Source organism: Symsagittifera roscoffensis, chromosome 5 (genome assembly GCF_963678635.1).
Source record: "Symsagittifera roscoffensis chromosome 5, txSymRosc1.1, whole genome shotgun sequence".
In the NCBI taxonomy this organism is placed as follows: Eukaryota; Metazoa; Xenacoelomorpha; order Acoela; family Convolutidae; genus Symsagittifera; species Symsagittifera roscoffensis.
Window position 1 is genome coordinate 31,370,247 of NC_087066.1, and position 23,181 is coordinate 31,393,427.

The 23,181-nt window shown below is 35.7% G+C and overlaps 1 protein-coding gene across 1 annotated transcript; it reads right to left on the reverse strand.

Moving 5' to 3' along the window:
• Positions 1-7,374: 7,374 nt before the first annotated feature.
• LOC134846245 (regulator of telomere elongation helicase 1 homolog) lies at positions 7,375-22,780 on the reverse strand. Its single transcript, XM_063863516.1, has 12 exons — positions 22,066-22,780; positions 18,704-18,885; positions 18,221-18,386; positions 16,386-16,573; positions 16,070-16,233; positions 10,746-11,023; positions 10,245-10,479; positions 9,747-9,977; positions 9,209-9,582; positions 8,665-9,059; positions 8,180-8,380; positions 7,375-7,788 (listed from the first exon to the last, which is right to left on the reverse strand). The coding sequence occupies exons 1-12, from the start codon at positions 22,742-22,744 to the stop codon at positions 7,507-7,509; spliced, it is 3,375 nt and encodes a 1,124-aa protein (XP_063719586.1). The 5' UTR covers positions 22,745-22,780; the 3' UTR covers positions 7,375-7,506.
• Between the last annotated feature and the right edge of the window lie 401 nt (positions 22,781-23,181).

The window sequence follows — 23,181 nt, forward strand, 5'->3', positions numbered from 1 at the left end:
AACAAGGTCACTAAACGGTTGATTGAAGCAATTTCGTAAAATTGCAACACAAAATTCTCGGTCGTTAGTTATTTAGACACTTTGTTTCTTACCATGATAACTAGATTTAGTTATTTCGGATAAAGATGTCTGTTTTAATTTCGCTCAAAAGAAAGCGGGTGAAAATGGAATTTTCTGATCAAAACTCCATTTCACTAACCCCAATCGCTAAATTTCAGTGCAACAAAAACTGCGGCATACTGAGCCCAAATGACGAAAAATAGGATTTGTTTTGCCTTTGAAGTTCCCTAGTAACGTAGATAACAAAGAGAAGAAATTTCTGAGTATCCCAAGGGATAACCGTTATTCATGATACATATATGTAATTAATAAGACAACTACGATCCGAGAAAAGGTACACCATTTGCTTCGCTTAATTTTTTCAAGCTTTCTTCTGAACTCAAGACGAATTTAACACAGAAGCGACGCAGAGCTTTGCACCAATTGCGATATAAAAACCAGCCATAATTACAGCGTAACCAATTTAAACGTTAAAATGTAGCATTATATTTCACCATTTAAAGAAACTCGAAAATAAACATTCAAGCCATTCTCTAACCTTAATGAGTCATAAATGCTCACTTGACTAACTCGAACCATGGGAATCAGGAAAACTGGAACCTTTTTGACGCCGTAGTACTCCATATATAAAATTATGGCAATTTCATTTCATACTTCCATTTCGAATTATGGCAAACAGAAAGAATCAAAATTCACTAAATTTTACGCGAAAATTATTGCTTTCTTCTGAATAAAAGAATGCAGAAATATTTAAACAAATGCGAAAAAGCCTCCTAAAAAATACACAGAGGCAAAGGAGTGTCAAGCCACTTGCGATACAACACAAACATAGCATGACCAACTAGAAGACAGAAATTGAGACGAAAGCCGCAAAGCCGAAATTTGTTTTTGAAAATGTCGTGAAAAGCCAGATCTATCAAGATTTTCATATATTTTTCTTGAATAAAGTTCACTTTTTAAATGACAAATCAGACTATTGAAAAATCAATTTGCATCTAAACAAAGCTGACTATGAGCACACACCCGTTAAGCAAAAAAAAATCAAAAACTAACAAAATTCCAAAAGATTATTATATTATCCCCCTCAAAAAACCCTTTCTCATAGAAAACATGTTTCGCTCATCCAACGTAAAGCCCAAAAAATTAAATTTGAGTTAACAAAAAAAACAAAAACACTACAGAAAAAACTATACAAAACTGGAGCTGTTAATTTAAAACCAAAATGAAAAAATATATATATTGAGCAGAACGGTTATTTGAAAGGCAAACATGCTCAAACTATTTGCCCTGATTGACAGAAATCATATCATTGATTTTGTTGGATATGCTATGAAGAGAAAGTATATGTTCCGAAAAGATAACGCTTGCTAATCGCAAGCACAATCATCAAATATGTAATAATTCCGTGCACTTTAATAAATGGAGAAGAATTTTAAAAATTTACAAAAAAAAAGTGTAAAATAATTCAAATTTTTTCAAAAATATCTTAATCTACGTTAAAATCTGATAACTCAATTACCTCAACCAATAGATCGTTGGAAGTTGCATTGAGGGTTTTAGAAAACAAACTTTCGCGCAGGCGAAGCTGAGATTCACACCCCTTGCGATAAAAAAACCAAAATTCAAACGATATATCTCAAACGAAAAGTGGATAACTTGATTGAATACTGTTGAAAAAATCGTGGGATAAACAATCTAGGAAAATTTTAATTGCAATTGTTATAAGAATTAATTACCTAAAAAAGAAAAAAAATGATTGCTTTATTTTCAGACAATTTCCACAAAAAAAGACTTGGTAGAAAATCTGAACAATTCCAAAAACTCAAATACATTAAACTTATCGAACATAAACCTTGATAAGCAATGTTAAGAGAGCTAGATCACAAAAAAGACAATGAAAAAGACAAAAATGCCCGTAAAAGAAATTTAGCAGAAAATTTACTTTTTTCAAAGTTTCAGCCGGAAAAACCACTCCGGAAAACTTCAACTAGTGTAAAGAAATTAAACATTGAGAAGATTCAAAAACACAGTAAATATTTTTTAAATCATAGGTAAATTCCGTATTGTGGCAACTAAGCCGACAAAAATAAGTCGAGAAACAAAAACCAGATAAAGATTTTTTGTCACGCTGAAAAACTCCCGTTCACAGAACATCATCCCTGACCGGATTGCAACCACATACCTTTTTCTTCACATGTGTCAAATAATTGAAGTGATTTCGTTAAACAAGTTGCTAACTTGAAAAGTCTATTTCGTTTTGATAACTGCAAGCGAAAAAAATATATTTTAATTGGAAAAACCTGATAGAAATTCCGGAAAAATCTTTGGAAAAACTTCCCATCAAATTATATGTTTTTGAAGACTATTTCATGCTATTATAATTGAAGAAACAAAAAATTAACAATTCAAATTCCGACTAAAACTTTTAGTTATCAGTGTAAAATAATTTCAGGCATCTGAAAGCATTAGTCTATCACACTGATTCTCGGATACTATGAACATGCACAAACATCAGCTTTTAACCAAAATCCGACCGCATTTTAAACTGCCACTCAATTTATAGCCTAAAATACTGATTTTATTAGAGGCTGGCGTAGTTCATTATCGCAAACTGACCAAATTGCCAAAAATAACAGAAGTTTTTGTAAATATTTAATCAACTTGAGAACTCTTCAACTTAAACATTTTAACTAACTGATTAATGTTAGTCCTGAGTATCCACGCAATTGATTAGAGTCTTTTAATATACTAATACGTGTAATTTATTCTTCCGACCACTCACGAAAAGGGAAGGAACGATGGCACAACGTGAGTTACCTCAAATCTTAAGGAACTTAAACTTAGATCAATTGAGGTTTTTCTTTGAAGCCTTTTCAATTAAAATTCGGTTTCTAAATGGTCTCAAAAGGTCCTCTCAGCGTCAAAAAGACTTCACCAAATAGTGGATGTGAAGAGAAGTGAATATCCGATTTTCCAATTGTTTTTCTCGTTATTCAAACAGCTATTACTTTATCGCTGAAGCCTAATTTGAATCTCTTCCCGCTACTCAGAACAGGCTAATACTGCGACAATAAAAATACATATCTGAACTTAAAAAATAGAAGCAAAAACGGCAAAAAACTAAGCTGAAAACAAACAACAAACAGTTGTAAATGAACACAAGTAAAAATGTTTAAACAATCTCAACAATCGAACTTCAAAGAAAAAAATTTAGGGCCCTTAAGCTGTTTGAACTTTTAGAACAAGCTATGATTGACAGTTTTTTGATAAAATTAACTCAACTTGAGAAAACTGGATCAATCAGTTTTTATTTTGCTAGAAAATTTAGAACAAGAAGTCGGTCACGTTTTTCGTGGCCTTTACACTTTTGCTGCTCGAAAGAGGAGTTTGCAAACCGCGAAAAACAAAATTTGAATAAAAACAATCGCAATCTATTTGAGAGCCTGAACTGCGAATGAAACGAAAAAGAGCAAAAAGACATATTGAAAAATTCTTAAGATACAAAAACTCTGAAGCTCGAATACAGACCTCCATCTCCATTCAGCATTGGCCTTCACCATTGCTCCTACTGCGCGACTATTTCAACGTATACATGATTTTTAGATATCAGGCAGCAAAGAATGGCTTCGCAAACACTGCAAGAACACGGCAAAAAGCAGCCCCAAAAAAGGAATTTTAAAAAATTGAAATAAGCCTCTGATTAGTAAAACTTTGCTACGTGTCGGATTCGAACCAGCGACCTCGAGATTTGGAGTCTCAAGCATGGGTATTACCATATTTTGGATGAAAGCTGAACTTTCAAGGAATGTTGAGCTATAGAAACTATGCCTACAAAACTAAACAGAAGGACGATAGTCCGAAAATGCACTTAAACTCTAGTTTGCAATAAAAATCGGGTTCGAATCACAGGCCTTTTCCGTCTCCAGCTGTTTTAGTAACTCTACACTGGATGCGCCGAATGGCTGATTGAATTTGAATTTATAATTATAAAGCGATAAGAAAGCAAAAATTATCTGAGCAGAAAACCTTCATGTCGGAAGAGAATCCTAAGCTAAGAAAATAAGTCCCCCTGATAACACACATACGAACACAAAAAAAACTCGATCATGAAACGTCGCAATAAGAGACCTTTAGTTCGGTATAGAATGAGCCAAAACTTATTAGGCGAAAAAAAGACAAATTATATAAAAACAAATTTCGAGAAGACCCGACACTTAAATTGCTAACATGCTCAAAACATTTCTGTTGCAACAGAAAGGCCCAGTAGATGAATGAGTCCTACGAACAATGTTAATTACTTCTCTTCTAATCGCAAGGGTAAAAGAACTACGCTTTGCGCCAAAATTGGATTTTTGATTATTTTTTAATTTTCGGTGATTAATTTGGTCATCTGAATAGCATGTGCTATTTGCACTTTTTAAGCAACCTACTGCTCTTGTCACAGTAATTTAAACTTTAAATTTTATTCAATTCATGCGAATTTGACAAAAAAACTTTGAGACAAGTGAATTAAACTTATTTTGGGATTGCTGACGCAGCGATTGCAAAACAATCGCAATCCATTTTTCTCATGTATCTTGATGTTTAAGCTTATATCACAACTCCGGGACAGAATAATAGCGTAATCAACAGAGTTTGACAATATTGAAAGAAAAAAGCAGCCTCAAAGAAAAAAATAAACGTGCTTCCAGCTCTTTGAATTTCACGAATCTTGAAAAACATTCTTTGATAAACTAACTCCATTTGAGAAAAATGAATGGATGGATATTTTCTTATAAAAATCACATTTACAACAAGTCATTGGCTTTATTGGGCCATTTTTGCGCTCATAAGCATGTTCCAATTAACGTCTGTAAAATTGGCAATGCATTTAAAACATGCTTAGTTTTTTTGAGCAAACCTGATCCTAATATTTTCTTAGCGTTTCACAAAACTTGGCCAAAAAATAGTCAGCAAGCGATAGTTTTGTAAAAAAAAAATTAAAAAAATGAACTCATTGGCTTTTCTTGCATTAACTTAAAATGCATCTCAAAAACAGGGCCTCATACATATCCTTTCCAAGTGTTGATCTTGAAAAATATATATACTAAGTAAAACATCTATTGATTTTTCTTGATTATCCACACCTTTTTGTATTTTTGCCTGCATTCTTTCAATTTGAATCAGTAGGTTACTTTACATCCTCTAGCAACACATTAAAATTGAGCCCCAAAATCCAAAAAGTTATAACTGATTAAGAATGGAAGATGCCTAAGCATATCCTAACATTTGTTTAGCCTAGTAAAAACGAACATATATCAGTTCCGGCTTCCAAACGTTTCCCAAAACAAACCTCGTTTAGAAGTGTGTTCCCACAAACTCCATGAGCTCCAAAAAAAAGCAATACACAGAAGCGAAGTTGGGCTTTGCACCACCTGCGATAAAAAAAAATGAATGACTACGAATAACATCAACTGAAAAACGAAATCAAAATTTGAAAAAATAAGCCGATGATAATAATTCGGTCTAAAATAGCCTAAAAAAAATTGCAAAAAAAGGTCCAGACAGGAATCTAAGCCCTCGAGCTTTAACGTCCCAAAAGTGAGTGTTACAGCAACCGGAAGAAAAGCTAGAAGCTCAAAAAATGGGCAACGAGAACTAAGGCAACAAAGATGAACAAACAGACGCTATTCCGAAAAAGCAAAAAACTCTAGTAAACAAAAAAAACAAGTCCCGGCTGGATTTCAATCAAAAGCCTTTGACATCTCGAGCAGTTCTCTTACTAAAAAGCCAGGTGGTTGGTTGAACTTTACAAAATGAAACATTACAAATTAAAACAACACGCTGTGCTATCTTATTAAATGTACTTCAATGAAATTGCTAAAAAAAAAATTATGACGCTAGGCTACTTAGAGCTAGCTGCACACACTATCAAAAAGAAAAACAAATCGAAAACAAAAATTAAAAAAACAATATTGAAAAAAAAACTCAAACAAGAAATCACTTAAAACATTTTTCATTTTCAAAAATATATAAAATATAGTTATATTTAAAACTGATAGATTGAAACAATTGAATTCAAAAGAATATTATTAAAAGAAACAACACCCGGCAAATAAGTAGACAAATATTCGGACGAAACCAATTGGAACTACAAAAAAATCTGTTTTTACCTGAAATGTTTTTCTGTTGTAGACCCACTACTTCCCAAACTATAAACAGAAATTCTACACCAACAACTAGAGCTGTTAAAAGAGAAACTTGCGTGAAACTGGAGAGCTTCTGAAATTGAAGATCCTGTTGACAAAGTTATTTACCGAAAAGTCTAGTACCCGATTGCAATACCCTTGGTTTTTGCAATGGTAATAAATATGAGCCAAAATTGGTCGAAATATAGAACAAAATCGCCAAACTGCATTTAAGCAAAAACCGATCTAAAGTATGCACGGATACGTAATTACAGACAATTTTTGAATTCTTACTGATTTGTTGCCAGCACACCCCTATTAGCAAGATAGCAAACGGGACAATTTGGAGCTAACAATTTTTACATTACTTAGAAGAGTCTTTTGTTATTTCTAAGCATTGCCAGCGTTTGATATTTTACAGAGGCAAAACTGTGCTTCACACAGGCGAGAAAACGTCAAAAACTGCTCAAAAAAATCAAGAAGATGAAAGTAAAACACAGAAGCGAAGCTGTGCTTCGCAAACACTAGCAAGAAACCGACAAAAAACAGCTCTATAAATTGACAGAAGAAAAATTAGAAAAAACCTCAAATTAGTGAAACTTTTGCTATGCGACGGATTTGAACCAGCGACCTCGAGATTAAGAGCTGTTCGTCGTTCCCACTCGGCCACGGATGCTCAAAGATCGAGAAACATTAGCCTCAAATTAAGCAGATGCTATGAAGTTTCCAATGCTACAGATGTGATTATAGCAAAACGTCACCAAATTTAGCTTTTTTATGGGCACCAAATTTAGCATTTTTGATAGCTTTAACAGGCAAAAAAGTAGGTTCATACTAATACACTATGCTCGCAAGTGTAAACAGCTCCTGGTTGGATTCGGACCTTTGATGTTCCAGGCCTGATCGGACTGAACTTATAAATCAAGCTATCAAACGATAATGTTAATTATGTTGTTAACCTAAAGAAGTCTATGTTCCTATTTTATAAAGCTTGCTAGTCGCAAGCATTATGAGAATCTCTCAATCTTCTAGCGCTGATCTCTGTACCAAAAAAATTACATAATCTTTGGAAAAAATTCGACTACTATTTCAAATGTAACCACTTTTGAAGAAAAAAACTGATGTCAAAGAAAAATAAGTCTTCGAGTCATTATGATGAGCATGCTATGGAAACTATTTTAATTACAATTAAATTTTTATTAGAAACGCTAAAACAATGATTCAAAAAACAACACGGTCTACTTAACCTTCATTAACTATCATAATTAATCAAACTTCGTCACTTGGTAAAGCTAGCACACAATTTGGAATAATGATCTCTATGCTCACTTCTAATGTACTTCTGCATTAATTTTCGAGCAACTGAAAATTTTGTTGAGCTCATTTTAGACTGAACAAATCTCGCAATGTAATTGTAACTGGCGTTCGGCTTTTTGCTGTCATCACTGATGTAGTTAAGCACCGCCTTTTTGAAGTCTCGGAAATCCAGTTCGGGCAATTCTCGTTGAAGAATTGAAAACAATTGTGCTGAGACCGAATTCAACTTGGTGTGATTTGCTTTCTAAAACATTGCAGAACTAATTAACGTTCAGGAGAATTTGAAGATGTGCTTGAGCATATCAGCCAATAAAGATATGACGATATCTGAAATCGATCCCACGACCTTCTTATTATTTAAGAGCCATCAGCTAAACACTATCTCAAACTGCCTGGCTAGGATCGAACGCTTGTAAAAAAAACTCAGGAATCAAAAAATGCAGTCTCTTTAAGCTATATGGCTTATGCTGTAAAAAATTTCAAAATTGAACTTGTGCAATGATACGTGTGACTTGGCTGATATTGAATAAAAAGGGACTCCATTCTCCAAGAGAAATTGCTTATGTAACAGAAGTCAAAACCTAATATAAAAAGAATTAAATGCAACCTGCAGTTGAAACTGGCAGCAGAATTACCTGATTCGAGCTCAGTGTAATTTCACTCTTCGCCTGACTACTTGAGATTCCAGATGATTTACAATTCACCAAAGTGACTTTCGCAACAGCTTTGTCTTCTATAGCCTCTTGTGACGTTCTAGAAGATCGCACCAGTTTGATTTTCTTCTTAGATGAACACAATGTCGAGACTTGGGAAGAAATATCATCAGTCGTCGAGCTCTAAATTTTATTTACGGGTGCAATTGCAAAAACATAAATCTAGGGTGACAGATACAGGATACTGCCATTGCAACGCCTTTGAATGCAACGTTAATTTAAATCTTCGTGAATGGTTTCTATTGCCATTTTTTTCTTATCAGATGACAGGTTCTTCAAAAACCACAAGAAAATCATTCGAGCGTATAAATTTGTTGAATTAAATCACATTCTTTGCTATGCATGCCTACCCATCCCTTTATGTTAACTAATCAAAATTACTCAACCATCATTTTTATAATATTTACCTGCTGACTGCTACTTTTTTCTTGAGTCTCGTCCTCGAATGTCAGAAGTTGAGATAATACACTTTTTCCTATATTTAGAGCTTTCTTCGGCTCATTTTCCGAACTCAGATACGTAGTCAGGTTATCACTAATTGGTTCATTTGTCATCCAATCGGGTTTCGTTACATGATAAGTGACCTCGTTTGATTTTTTCAACCCGGGTCTAGCGTCCTTCAGTTGGTAATGACCAGAAATAGCGCTAGTCTTTTTCTTTTCGGGAGACGTATGCAACGATCTGCTAGTACTCATTGCAGCAGCACTACTTGATTCGCTATAAGGATACTTCATTTCAGCTATGCGATAGAATGATTTCAGATCTTTCGGCAAAACTTGGAAAGACCTGTAGTCGCGGACACCTGAAAATACTTCTTATAGTTAAGGCACGGCAAATGTGTCTTTGACAAAAACGATACATTTTTCCGCGATAGGTTTCCTTTTTTTGCAAATGATAGGAGCAAAAATCAATAATTTTTAAAAGGGTAAGTAGCTTCTGGATGACACTTACTCGATCTAATCCATGAAGACAGATGCGACCGGTTAGATGAATACGCAAACCTTTCATCACAAAGTAAAATAGCACCGTAGTCGTTCTTATGCCTCAAGACTCTTCCAATTGCCTGGTTTACCGCTCTAATAGCCTGCTGCTGGTACCATGACTTTCCATCCAGCGTCTGAGGAACTACTGGAGTCTGGGGTTTGGCTATTTTACCCATAGTTATGGGGTTCATTTTGTTTTCTTTGGTGGCTGATGTGACTGTGTCTAGGTATTCCATTTTCAATTTGACCCTGGGGTCGAATTGAGGTGGATATGGCAGTCCTGTAATGATGACAGCTCGTCCGTTGATGTCTGCGAAATCAAGACCTTCACTTACTTTACCCCTAAAACATCAATTGCTATGATATTATCAAATCCGATTGCAGCGGCTGTTGTAAAAATGAACATTTAGACTCAAGGCATGAAGAAACGCACAAGCGAACAAACATTTTTGAATTTCATCTAGTCCAAGGCACCAATCAGTATTAACGCAAATAATACAACGGACCTGCAGACAGCGAAGAAGGCAGCCCCTTTCTTGTCCTCTCTCGTCCTCACATCCAAATTATACTGTGCAATGACCTCTGGTAACGCCGCCTTATCTCTCGGCTCTATGTAGACTGGCTTGTGTTGGGTGATCCTGGTCCAGATGTCGTGGTTGCCCTTCCAGAAGTCCACACAGCTGGACATGACCGTGTAAGAGGGGAAGAACACCAGCATTCCATGAGGAACAACTTTGCTAAAACCAAATATTAATTATCTCAATAGCTCAATTAAAACTGGTATTAAGAAGTGTTGAACATTATTTCAAACATTCCCATAAATTTCAATCAACGATAATCAAACAAAAATTTACGCTGAGGAAAATAAACTCCTAAGAATGCTTCTTGAAAGTTAGCAAAAACTGCGGTACTAGAAAATAGTAGAATTACGATACACTAGGAATTACACAACACAAACACTGTCAGAAAACATATTAGACATGGAGCAGATCAAAAAAGCTCACCTCATATTGGCAATCAACGATCCCAGGTCAATTAAGTACATCTCGTTACTTCTATTATTGTATGCCGAACTCAACTTAGCCCCAACTGGACCCGAGTGGACCACAGCGGCAAAGAACTGGGCAGGAGTGACAATGTGAGGGTTCTGCAGTTGCCAAGGAAACGACATGCGCATCTCGGTCTCGAAAGAAGAAAGGGGAGACAGGGTTCCTGACGTGATTATCACCGATCTCACCTCTGAAAAAAAAAACACGACACTCGGTGAGGCTAACAGTTTCGTAGTTATCCGCATATCACTGAGCAACCGTCTCAAATAAACCAATTGCTCTGCTAAATCATTTCAATTTTGTATTGGTGATATTTAAAACCTGACAGGTCATTAACTACAAAGAAATCCTGGAAGATTCGAGAATAAAGAAACAGTATTTCAATATTTCTTTGCATTAATTCTATAACTATATTGACCTGTCTTAAGATGTCACTTCAGCAAAAAAAAGTCTTACGATGTTGCACAACAGATTTCAGTGCATAAGCTGGCGAAAAGCACCAATAGTTGACCAGTCTTGGTTTCTCGTCCCCTCCACTCAATGCACCCGCTGAAGTGTTTTTCTTAGCCCATGGATCATTTGATGTCCCTTTCTCTTTCTCTTCTAGAATAGAAACGTGCATCTTGAATTCTGTTCTGCTGCAGTTGCGGAGGAAGAAGTTCGCATATGCATCTTGACCCTGGTCCGGATAGAGCTGTTTGAGAATGTTGGCCATCTTCATTATACCGTAAGGTCTAAAAAGTATTCACAAATCCAGATTCCAGTCACTTACATGAAGCTAGAAGACAAACGCTTTAGCATCAAAGAACATGTATTTGTCTTCCATTGCATTTATGCGACCCTAAATTGAACTTGCACAACTGATCAACAGGGTGTAAGTCAAAAATTTGTCATTATCACAAGGGTAACAAATGAAATTCTTAGCAATTTTCAAAGGCGACAGTTCGCACCGAACGTCAATTTGTAGCAAGCAACCATTCCATGTATGCTTAATTACCTGAGGTAAAATTGAAAAAAAAGTTTTGGGTTGGTTTTATTGCACTTAAATCCAGCAAACGGAAAAAAGATGTATTTAGCACCCGTTTTGATTGAAATTCTAAAATGAAATTAAGGAACGATATCAGCTCCCAAGCCTCCCGGCACCATTTGAGCCGCTAATACCATTGATTTTAACCTTGAAACAGTTTTGAATTTGGAAAGCAAAAATTACTAGTCGAACCGATCAGAGTCAACGAGTTACTGACTACGTCTCCACTTTATAAAAGACAATGCAGTACCTTTGTATTTGACAAAGACCCCGAAAGAGATAATTTCATCCTCTTCAATTCATTCGGATGACAAGGACTTAAGGCTGATCACTGCCGCTGCCGCAAAATTAGAGACGGAACCCAAAACAGTCTAGCATGCGTTTTCTATGGATAACTTTCAACAAATGAACATCTATTTTATTTTTGAGCGGGGACAAATAACGTGGTCTTTTCGTTTGATTTTCCTTCAAGCAGGCACCAATTTAAATCTGTAGTTTCAATAACGAAAACTTTTTGTTTCAATTTTAAGTTTTTATAATGATAATTTAACTTATAATTTACTCTTACCTTATAATGATAATATTTAAATAAGAGAAAAAAACGAAGTAAAATAAAGAAGACCTGGCTGTATGCCTGTTGTCTAATTTAACCTGCTGTTAAAAAATCTTACACAGCAAAAAATCTTCAGATCATTTTTTTCTCTAAGGTGAGCGACTTAATTAAAGGAATATGGTAAGCAACCAAATCTAAAACATAGCCAAAAGACAGTTGGAAAAGGGTAAATAAACGCATATAAACAGAAAAAAAACTTCTTTTTAAAAAAATCTCAATTTCGAATTTCAAAGAATAAATAGATGCCCTTTAATCTCTTTAAATTTCTAGAACAATTTATGAGTGGCACTTTTTCGATAAAATTGACCCAATTTGAGGAAACTGGATTAATGGGTGATTTTTCTTATTTTGCTGGGAAATCTGAAAAATAAATTCCATTTTCGAAACTAGAAGTCGCTCACGTTTTTCGTGATTTTTATCCTTTCGCTGTTCGATAGTGAAGTTCGCCTTCCTTTTAACAAAGGAAATGAAATCAAAAGCTAAGCCGCGAGTTTGAGCCTGAACAAAACTTATATTTGCTAATACAATAGCTTCGCAAGTGCAGATAAGCCGGAAAAAAACAAACCTTGAAAAAAAGGATATTTTAACCAATCGAGTTTACTGAAAAAAAAAGAACATCGCGACTATAAGAGTCTGATATCATACTCGATCATCATACATTTAGCAAACCAAACGCACCGAACAATTTTTATGCAACCGTACCTATCCACCTAGTCCATAGATATTTCTCACTTCGGTCTAAGCACCTACAACGAAATTTTTGCAAAAATATATGTACCATTAGAAAAATATTTGGATCCAAAGAATTAAAAGAAATTTTACAAAGGACCATCTGTTATGGGGGATTGAATTCAGACAACTCTGTCCACTATCATTTCATCCGAGAAAGCTAGCGCGCAGTATATGTTGTCTTATTGAAGGATAAACGGATACTTTAACACAGAGGCGAAGCTTAGCTTCGCATTACTTGCGATAACAAAATGAATGACTACGATTAAAACCAAACGGAGAAAAAAAAACTTCAAAAACGTTTTAGTAAATAGAAACTACAACAAAAGCGAAAAATATTCGGGAAAAAATTAAACCTACAACACTTCAAAATTTACAAGGAGCTTTCGAAATGCTATAGTTAAACATTATTTTCAAAATTTTATTTCTGAGGAAAAAAGCTGACAAAAATAAGCACACAAACTATAATCTAAATTAGAAGAAAATTTTTCGAAAATTAGCCGCAAAAAAAATTAAACTTGAATTTATAACGAACTAGCGTAACAAAGCCGAAAAAATCTCAGCAGAAACCCATCAAACTAGCCGGAAGGGTTTCTGCAACAACGCAAAATCAAAAAAACTCTGAGAACAAATTTAAAAATATTTATGTCCTTACCCTTCAGACGACATTCACACGCAAAAAATAAGGCCTCAAAAAACTCAAAACATGCCAGTAACTCGATATAAACACAGAGGCGAAGCTGCGCTTCGCAAACACTTGAGAACAGGACCAAAAAGCAGCTCTATCAACTTTAAAAAATAGAAAACCTCGAATTAGCAAAACTCGGCTACGTGTAGGATTCGAAACTGCAACCTACTGCAATCACGAAACTTTGAGTCGCACGCAGTATCCCCTCAGCCACTCAGGCTTTATAACCGACAAACACTAGTCATGAATAAAACAGCTAAAAATGCCAACAAATTACCAATGCGATTCGGCACCAAATCCAAAAGGTTCAATTTTGCAATTACAAATTTGGAATATAACAAACTAAAGGCATCCACACTAACTTTCCACGTATTAAATCGCAAAGTATGAAGACATATTACATAAATTATGCATTTCAAAAAATTGTGCGATATATTGAGTTAGAAAATTTCTGAAATCGAGTTTTTATGATTGTGATGTTGTTTGAAACAAATATATTTTTTCGGTTCATTTGATGAATAAAAAAGCGTCTGTGTTAAATTATTACTATTCGATTGTCAAAGCAAATGCTATCAAAAAGCTGCAAAGGTGCCCCAACATTTTTGGGGTGCCGCGCCACAGAAGTGCCGCACCAATATTTGCGACTTAGGTTAGAAAAAAAGAAGGTTCGTACTAATACACTAGCTTCGCCAGTGTAAATAAACCGAAAAAAGACAAACATTGAAAAAATTGAAAGATTAACCAATCGAGTTAGTAAACTTACAACCAACTTCCAAAGCAAATTATAATAATTAGGACCGATGTTCAAATTTCTAGTATGTTCAGAATCTGCCAGTTCAAACAGAAAGGCCCAGTAGATGAATGAGTCCAGATGAGTCCTGCGAACAAACTTATTTGCGGGAAAAAAAGAAGTCTAGTACCCGATTGCAATTCCATTGCTTATCACAAGGGTAATCAGTCCAAATTGATTTGATGCAAACAGTTTGCTCACATGATTACCTAAGTAAATGCATTTTAGCACTTTCTTCTTTACATAGCGTATCTGGGATAAAACTTAACAGAGGTAAAGCTACGTTTCGCAAACACTAGCGATACCACGATAAAAATTAGCTCTGGTAAAAGCAACAGAAAAACAGAAATAAGCCTCGAATTAACAAAAACTCGGCTACTAGTAGGATTCGAATCTGCTAACTTCTGCAATCAAGAGATTTTGAGTCTCACGCACTATCCACTCAGGCTTAATAACCGAAAAACACTCACCATGAATAAAGCAGCTACATATGCCAACAAATTACCAATGCTTTTGGGCACCAAATACAAATAGACTCAGTTTTGCAATTAAAAATTCGGAATATAACAAACTAAAGGCATCCACACTAACTTTGCACGTATTAAATCGCAAAGCATAAAACCACCTTGTATAAATTATGCATTTCAAAAAATTGAGTTAGAAAAGTCCTGAAATCGAGTTTTTATGAATGTGATGTTGTTTGAAACAAATATCTTTTTTCGGTTCATTTAATGAATAAAAAGGCATCAACTGTGTTAATATATGACTATTCGATTGTCAAAGCACATGCTATCAAAAAGCTGTATAGGTGCCTTACCATTATTGGGTTGCCGCGCCATAAAAGTGCCGCACGAATATTTGCGACTTGGGTTAGAAAAAAGGTTCGTACTAATACACTAGCTTCGCAAGTGTAAATAAGCCGAAAAAAAAACATTGAAAAAATTGAAAATTTAACCAATCAAGTTGGTTAACTTACAACCAACTTCCAAAGCAAGTTATGATAATTAAGCCCTATAATCAAAATTATTGTCTGCTCAGAATATGCCTGTTCAAACAGAAAGGCCCAGTAGATGAATGAGTCCAGGAGATGAGTCCTGTGAACAAAATGATTTGCGGGAAGAAAAGTTTAGTACCCGATTGCAATTCCCTTGCTTATCAAAAGGGTAATCATTCCAAATTGATTTGAGGCAAACAGTTTGCTCTTATGATTAAGTAACGAAATGCATTATATAGCACTTTCTTTTTTACATAGCGTATCTGGGATAAATCTTAACACGAGGTGAAGCTGCGTTCGCAAACACAAGCGATAACACGATAAAAATCAGATCTAAAAAAGCAACAAAAAGTAGAAATAAGCCTCGAACTATTAAAAATTCGGCTAGAGCTCCGATTCGTTCTGCGATCTACGGCGACCTAGAGAATGTTAGTCTCAGCCACTAACCACTCAGCCATGGACGCTTAATTATTCACAAACACTAGCATCATATAAGGCTGTTAACAGATGATGTGACATTTCCAATGAGCAACTTGCCGCCAAATAATGAACACTTAGATTTGCGAGTTAGGTTCGTACAAATGCACTAACGCTCGAAGTGTTTTTTCAAGATTTTCTAACAATTTTTTAAACCAAAAAAAAATGCGTCGTTCTTTAAAGGCAGACGGAACATTCAGCCTTGATACGAAGAATTGTTTTTGTTCTTCAACTTAAAACTTTCCTGTCAATTTCTTTTGATCTGATCAAAATTTTATTGCAACTAACTTTTGCCTGCTATGATTCATTTCATGGTGCGAATAGTCTAGAAAACTATGAATCGTCGCATGAGACGAATTGATACTTGCGACAAATTTTCATCAAGCGACCATAAAGTAAAACTTTCTACGCATCTACCATTTAAATAACTTGTGCACCATTAAAACCACAATTTGACCTGACCTGATATTGAATGCGTTGTGTGTCTGCAGAGTGGACAAGTACGAGGCTATCTTGTCGAGTGTGGCGATAACGGCGGGTGTGACTTCTGGCTTGAGCCCCGCATCCTCCAGCCACGAGTAGATGAGACTGCCTTTGAACACACAGCCACTCTTCTGATTGTTAAACTGAAAAAAAAAACATGAGCCACTTGCTAAAATACAGCCCTTTCAGTCTCCGCTTTTGATAAACCAAAAAGTCCATATTTAAGTTATTTGATTACAATTTACTCAAATCCAATCGTTGCAGCCAAAATGAGAAATAAATAAAGTTTCCTTACACCGGAATTTGAGTTGCCCGTGTTGGAGTTGTTCACATTGACATTTAAGAGAGTGGCTTCTAGATTGTGAAATATAGTTGCCAATGCGGCCACTTCGCTCGTGTTGAACTCGGGAGTGAGCTGCTCGTCGCCCAGATACACATCAGACTCGTTCAGATTCACCCCGGATGATGACTCGCCCTGGAATTCTGAAGAAAAAAGTTTTGAAAGCCAACAGAATTTTCAGAATATTTTTCACCTTCACATCAAGTTAAAGCAGAACATTACGCTAAAGCCCTTTCAATTTCAAGAATCTTTTATGCTTGACATTCTGCTCGCATAACTAACCCAATTACAAACAACTCGTCAATAGGTAATTTTCTATTCCGCTGGGAAATCTATTTTCAACCCAAAAGTTGATCACGTTTTTTCACGCTATTTGCACTTTCGCTAGTGGAGAGCATTATTTTTCTTTCTTTCAGCAACAGTTGCAGCGTAATTCTTTCCCATTGTTGGAGGCAGTTTTCATTAGAAAGCATAAAATCATCATTCAGAATTCATAGATCGCAATTTTATTTTAGCAGGAGCGACTATACCACAAAGAAACTTCATGAATAATTTATGCGAATTTTCACCATCACACATTTCAAGCATTCGCCATGAAAAATTCAACGCGTCTAATTAAGCCACATGCGCCATTATATTCAGCAGTATTTCAAGGGAGATAAGAAAAAAAACGCTTTTGAAAGCTTTCGTTTTGCAACGATGGAAGTATGTACCATAAAGTGGCATTGAAGATGCAAAAGCACCTACTCTATTATGTAATAAATGATCCCCGATGAATAACTCTATTGTTTAAAACGGCCTGATTGTTTTCAATGGTCTTGTAAAATAAAAACTACATGTTATCTGTCTCGATTGTTGTTGTAAAGTGGTATATCTGAAGATGACTCAGTTTTGTCAATAATGCTTGCCATAATACCACACGAACAGTCATTTAACTGTAATCTAACTCTGAAAATTTCAAAAAAAATGTATTTCTTTGATAGTGCTTTAGTGAATTTTGCTCCAATACGGGAAAACCAATTGTTTCAACCTTAAAAAAATGATTATGATTTGTTCACCATATAACTTCAAAGGATCATCTTTAGACAAGAATTCGTTTCCAAAATTTTTTCCTGTACCAATTAAAACTAGGGGCGGATTTAAAGAGGGTGGACGCCCCCCCCCTCCCCACGGATTTGAATCCCTGCCGACCCAAAGGTTCCCCCCTTTGAACTATTTTGAGCTATCCATTTTTGGCTGATGGACCCTAAAATTTATCTAAAGGCGCCTATATATACTAAATTTAAATTCGAAAATTTTTTTGTAACCCCCCTAGAGAAAATCCTAGATCCACCCCCTGATTAAAACAATGATTGAAAAAAAACTCGAGCAATTTTCCAGGCTGTTTTCAAGATTGCTCAGCAAAAAAAAAATCACGATTTAATTCAACTTGATGCATTTTTATAGTCTGTAAAATAAAACGATATAATAAAGCTGAAAAAAATTCTGCAGCTTGAGAGTGCCCAATAGTTATGTAACATTTGCCATTTGCATTACGAACTGTTCTCCTCCCCGTAGTACCTAGTAAAAAAAATCCACCCCTATAAAGAACAAATTCAACGCTAAAGCATAAGCGAATTTTGTACCCAGTAACGGATTCGCCTCTTTTCCATTGTGAAGTAGAAACAGTTAAGAATCTGTACTTAATTCCAAACTCAAAGCTGAAATGCTACATCGTCCTTCGACAAACTGAAGTTCGATATTCGAAAAATCGGAGCAAAAAACTTTCCACTAAATACAAACAAACTGACTTTTATCCGTTTCAGCCATTCGCTCCAGTAGCTTCTGTGTTTCTTTAAAAGCAGCTGCCACCTCCAGTGACGTCACAGAAAAAGAGGCACTCTCCTCACACAGCGAGTCTATATTGTGCCCCTCGTCGAAAATGATCACATTGTTCATTAACTCCACGTTATGTGCCTGAACAAATAGCATCGGCTAATAACAATTTGGCAGATAGGTTCAATACACAGCTGTTTCTTAGCTAATTAAAAGAGCAGTCGGTTGCTGAGTAAGAATAACATAATCTTCCCAGACCACAAATTGTCCCAAGAACAAAAAATAATCCTCAGTTATAGTTCCATTATCAACTCTCGGATGCAGGACTAAAAGCGCTTCAAAAAGACACATTCGATCCTATATTTGGACTTCTTTGAGGTACCCAAAACCACGCAAAAAAAGAGGCCGTAATTCAAAATTGAACTAAGCGTGACAAAATTTGATGTGCAATTACTCACTTTCCTAGTGGATGGATCAATGATGTAGTTGTAGGGCATGAAAACAATGTTAGCTCTTGTAGCACTCATTTCACGGCTGTAAAAGTATGGACAAACTGATTGGTTGATTCCTTGCTGCACCAGATCTTCTATGTCCAAAACTTCTCCGCCTTCCTTGCTTGACTGCGCAAGTCCACGTCCACCTACAGCAGATTAGATAGGTTGTTTAATCACACTTTAAGAACTTGATCCCATCAGCCGAAAAAATGACTTTCGATGTAGGCTTTCACTCGTAGTTTAATAATAATAACAGCATTCTCCCGAAACCTTCAACTTTTCCGGCAATGTAATCAAAAAGATTTCTCGGCAGAAAGACTTAGGTATAATTATCTACAATGGTTTAAAACGGACCGAACACATCAAACAGACTTCAAGAAGGTATCAATGATTTGTTTATGTTGTAAAAAAATCGCCCTTTCACTCTTAAACAGCAAAAACAAACTTATACGAATCAATGGCAAAATCAATCTTTCCATTAGGTAGCAACTATCGGTGCGCAAAAATCTTTTATCTATTGAAAACGTAAAACACAGGTCTATGATGGTCAATTGGCGATGCCAGTTGCTATCACAAAAATTTACTTAACAAAAACAACGTTCTGCCGATTACTCTCTGATTGCGACAATTGATTTACCGAAATGCCTCAACGGGCATTATGACCTTGCGTTTGTTAGTCAATTATATTTTAGAAAAAGTTATTGTACCACCCCAACCATATTCTTAATAAAGACAAAAGAAGCTTTTTCTAACTTTTTCAAATTAGTGTCATTTTTTGCGTGTCGAGATGAACTTATCTGACGAAAGCCCAAAACTTAGAAATATTCGACAGTCACAGTAAAATTGACAAATTGGGCAACAGTTTTTATTTTAAAAAAATGGTAAAAAACATGAAAAAATTCTAAAACTCATTTTTTACAGAGATTTTTTTTTGATATTTGAATCTTTTTTCCGGACGGGCGTAAAAATAAAGGGCGTAATTTTTAACGGCTCATCCGTATATAACAAGCCTGCTTGCACGCATTATAGATCGCTTTCTCAACACTGGGACAACTTCCTTCCGATGATTAATAATGTTAACTTCTTCTGGTTGAAAAACAAAATAAGTCTGCTCTCGCTCAATATTTTCGCTCGAAATTAGACCAAAATTTCAAACGGTTTAATATTCAAACTTTTATAAAGTAGTTCGAATCAAGACTGAAAAGGGTTTAACATAATATATCACTCGACCAATTCCGTTGATTATTTGCGGTACCTAGTTTTGCGCGGAAAACAAAAAGGTTAAAACACCCAAATACAAAGCTCCTCCCCATTTTCAGTGATTGGAACAAAAATGATTGTCAGCATATGACAAGCTAATAATGCGAAAAACCGATTCAATTCCTAACTTACCGACAAATTCAAAAGTCAAAACTGGACGCCAGCTTTGCAATCCTTAGGTACCCTGACAGCACCCCCTCTTTAGGTTAGAGAACTTCAAGTTCGATTTAAATTTTTACAATTAAATTTTTGAAAAAAAAATTGAAAAAATCACAAAAAACGCAATGTCTCGGAAACCAAAAAGATTTGAGCAGTCCTACTTGGACGCCAGATATGCAACCCCTGAGTATACCCTGACAGCACCCCACTATAACGTTGGGAAAATAATATTTTCTTAAATAAATTGTGAAACAAAAACTTGAGTTTTACGTTTCGAATATAGTTTTACGTTTCGCATTCGCCCGGCAACAGATTTTAAAACGTAGACTAGAAAACGCATTTTAACCTTTGCAATATTTTGGCCATTTAACAGACCAACATAGCGTCTTCTTAAACATGTGCCAAGTGAACTTTCTTAACCATTACAACATACGATAAAGCTTAAATATGTCAACATAGGGAGTTCTTAAACATGTCTCAAGTGAAACGCCAATTAAACAATTAAGTGCAATAAGATAAATAGCAATAAGCCTCGAATTAGTAAAAATTCGGGTATGTCTCGAATTCGATCTGCACATATAAAGTAGAACAGATGCTATGAAATTTCCACTGCTACAGCTCGTGGTGAATAGCATAAGTGCCATCAATTAAGTGAACATTTTTAATGAACGCTTTTATTTGCGATTTAGGTTAGAAAAAAGGTTCGTAGTGATAAACTACGCTGGCAGCTGGCTAGTGTAAACCACCAACAGATGGTTGAAAAAATTGGTGAATAAGGAAACGGTTCTGATCTAGACAGTGAACTTATAAAGAGCAAAACAAACAAAATGAAGGGCGGGTTTCGCGGGTAAACGAATAATTGTTCCACAACTAGCTTGCCATCAAATCGAACGAAAACAAGACTAACTGCTGTATTGAGTAGTGATTCAACATTCGGCTAATAATATTTTTTCTAATTGGGTGCTTTGCTTCTACTTTGTTTATTTTACTGTCTCAAAATCGCCGTCTCAAATTTTGATAAAAAAACCAAAAACTTTATAAATTAGTTTTATTATCAAAATATGGTGGGGGAAGACCTGAGACATGCATAAACGTGCGTTTCAGGGCCTGAAACGCACGTTTATGCATGTCTCAGGTCTTCCCCCACCATATTTTGATAATAAAACTAATTTATAAAGTTTTTGGTTTTATTATCAAAATATGCTGGGGGAAGACCTGAGACATGCATAAACGTGCGTTTCAGGGCCTTTAACTTTATTGCCTGGATCAGACCCATCTCCTAGTCATTCACCGAAAAAATAACAGGAAACAGAAAAAAAAGTTAATGGAACTTTTCAACTATCGCGGAGAAGATACCAACATATATCACTTCAACCTTCTGATTTTGACGGAAAATTTAGCAACAAATTCTTGATGATGCGCTTCTATTGCGACAATCGCTTCGTTCTTTGAACTTAAAACTATAAATCTTGAATGGATTGGCCATTCAACTGAAAATATGTCTGTGGTAGAAAAACTCACAACACTCAATTTCTTGTAGGAAATTTCAATTCCCGGGAAAAAACTTTCGGATTGCTATACAATTGCTGCCGCTATTGTCAAACTTGCAAGATCAGTTGCCTTGAGATACGCTACTAGGTTTTGACACTCGTATACTATTCACCGGCGAAGCGAAAGTTCTTACTTTGTATCAATATACCCCAATTGAAACGCGCATCTAGGCACCCAGGAAGTGAGAGAGGTGGAAGACCCGTAAAAACCAGGTCCCACAGTTTCGGTTGACTGACCATTATGCCATTGAGCTTAACAAGAAACCTCGATCTCGCACCGCATATTTTCTTAAAAATCACACAACGCATATTTTCTGCTATATATCGCAAACCCAATAACTAAGACTTCAAACTTACTTTCTCTTAACTTTTCGAAGTTATTGTAGAAGTTGCATGTCCTGCTTTTGACTTTTTGACGACACATATGAGTTTTTACAGTTGCGTTATTCTCTTGTTTTACTTCGGGGTGAATACATAGCTGATCTCTTGAACCAATTACCACAGCTTTGATATTCTGGTACTGCACACGTTTTAACTCTCCGATTGCCTGGGAAAGCTGTGAATGGGTTCTTGACGAGTAGAACACTTTCGGTGCACCAGAAGAAGACTTTCCGCTATCTTGACGAGAGTTGGCGATATCAGTCTTTTGGCGCTTGGATCCATTACCATTCTGAATTTGATGCACCTCTGATGCATCCAAATTTTCACTGTACTGCTTCTGCCAGGATAAAGTGCCACAAAGAAGACAAGCTGTTTTTCCTGTTCCAGTTGGAGATTCCAAAAGAGCATTTCCACCAGACTCCAAAGTTTGGACTAATTTTTTCACGAAATCACGTTGTATTCCGTATGGCTCATAAGGAAAATTCACCATTGTTTTCGCTCCGCGAAAATTGTTGGCCTCTATTTCAATTACATGGCCACTTTTAGCTAGTGGAGCTGCAACGTGAGGCACCAAGTGATTTTGTGACAGTAATAGATTGCTCCGCTTTCTTTTTTTCAAGTCATCGCTGCTACTTAATAACCCTCCCCAGTCCATTTCATGATCTCATTTTTCAGACATAACTCTGAAAAAAGCCTAGAATCAGTAATAAAAAAAAACAGGAAAACAATCAATGTGAAAACATTTTCGATCTACTAACAAGTCCGCCTCCAATATTCAATTGGCTCGCAAAAAATTAGTTGTTGTTCTGATCAAATTATCCAAGAAATGAAACTTTGAACAACTTCAAGTTGAGCAATATCGTAAATCGGTTTGAAAATCTTTAGGTTTCATAGAACGAATCAGTTCCCGAAAAATTGAAGTTTTTCTAAGCAAGCTATTCCAGCTGAAACTTTGAAATAATTCAAAATATTTCATGAAGCAAATCGGAAGGCGAAACTTAAGGTTTCTCTATGAAAGCATTTCAAGCGATGAAACATTGAATTATTCCAGGTAGTTTCATAGAGCGAATCAGTTTGCGAAAAAAGTGAAAT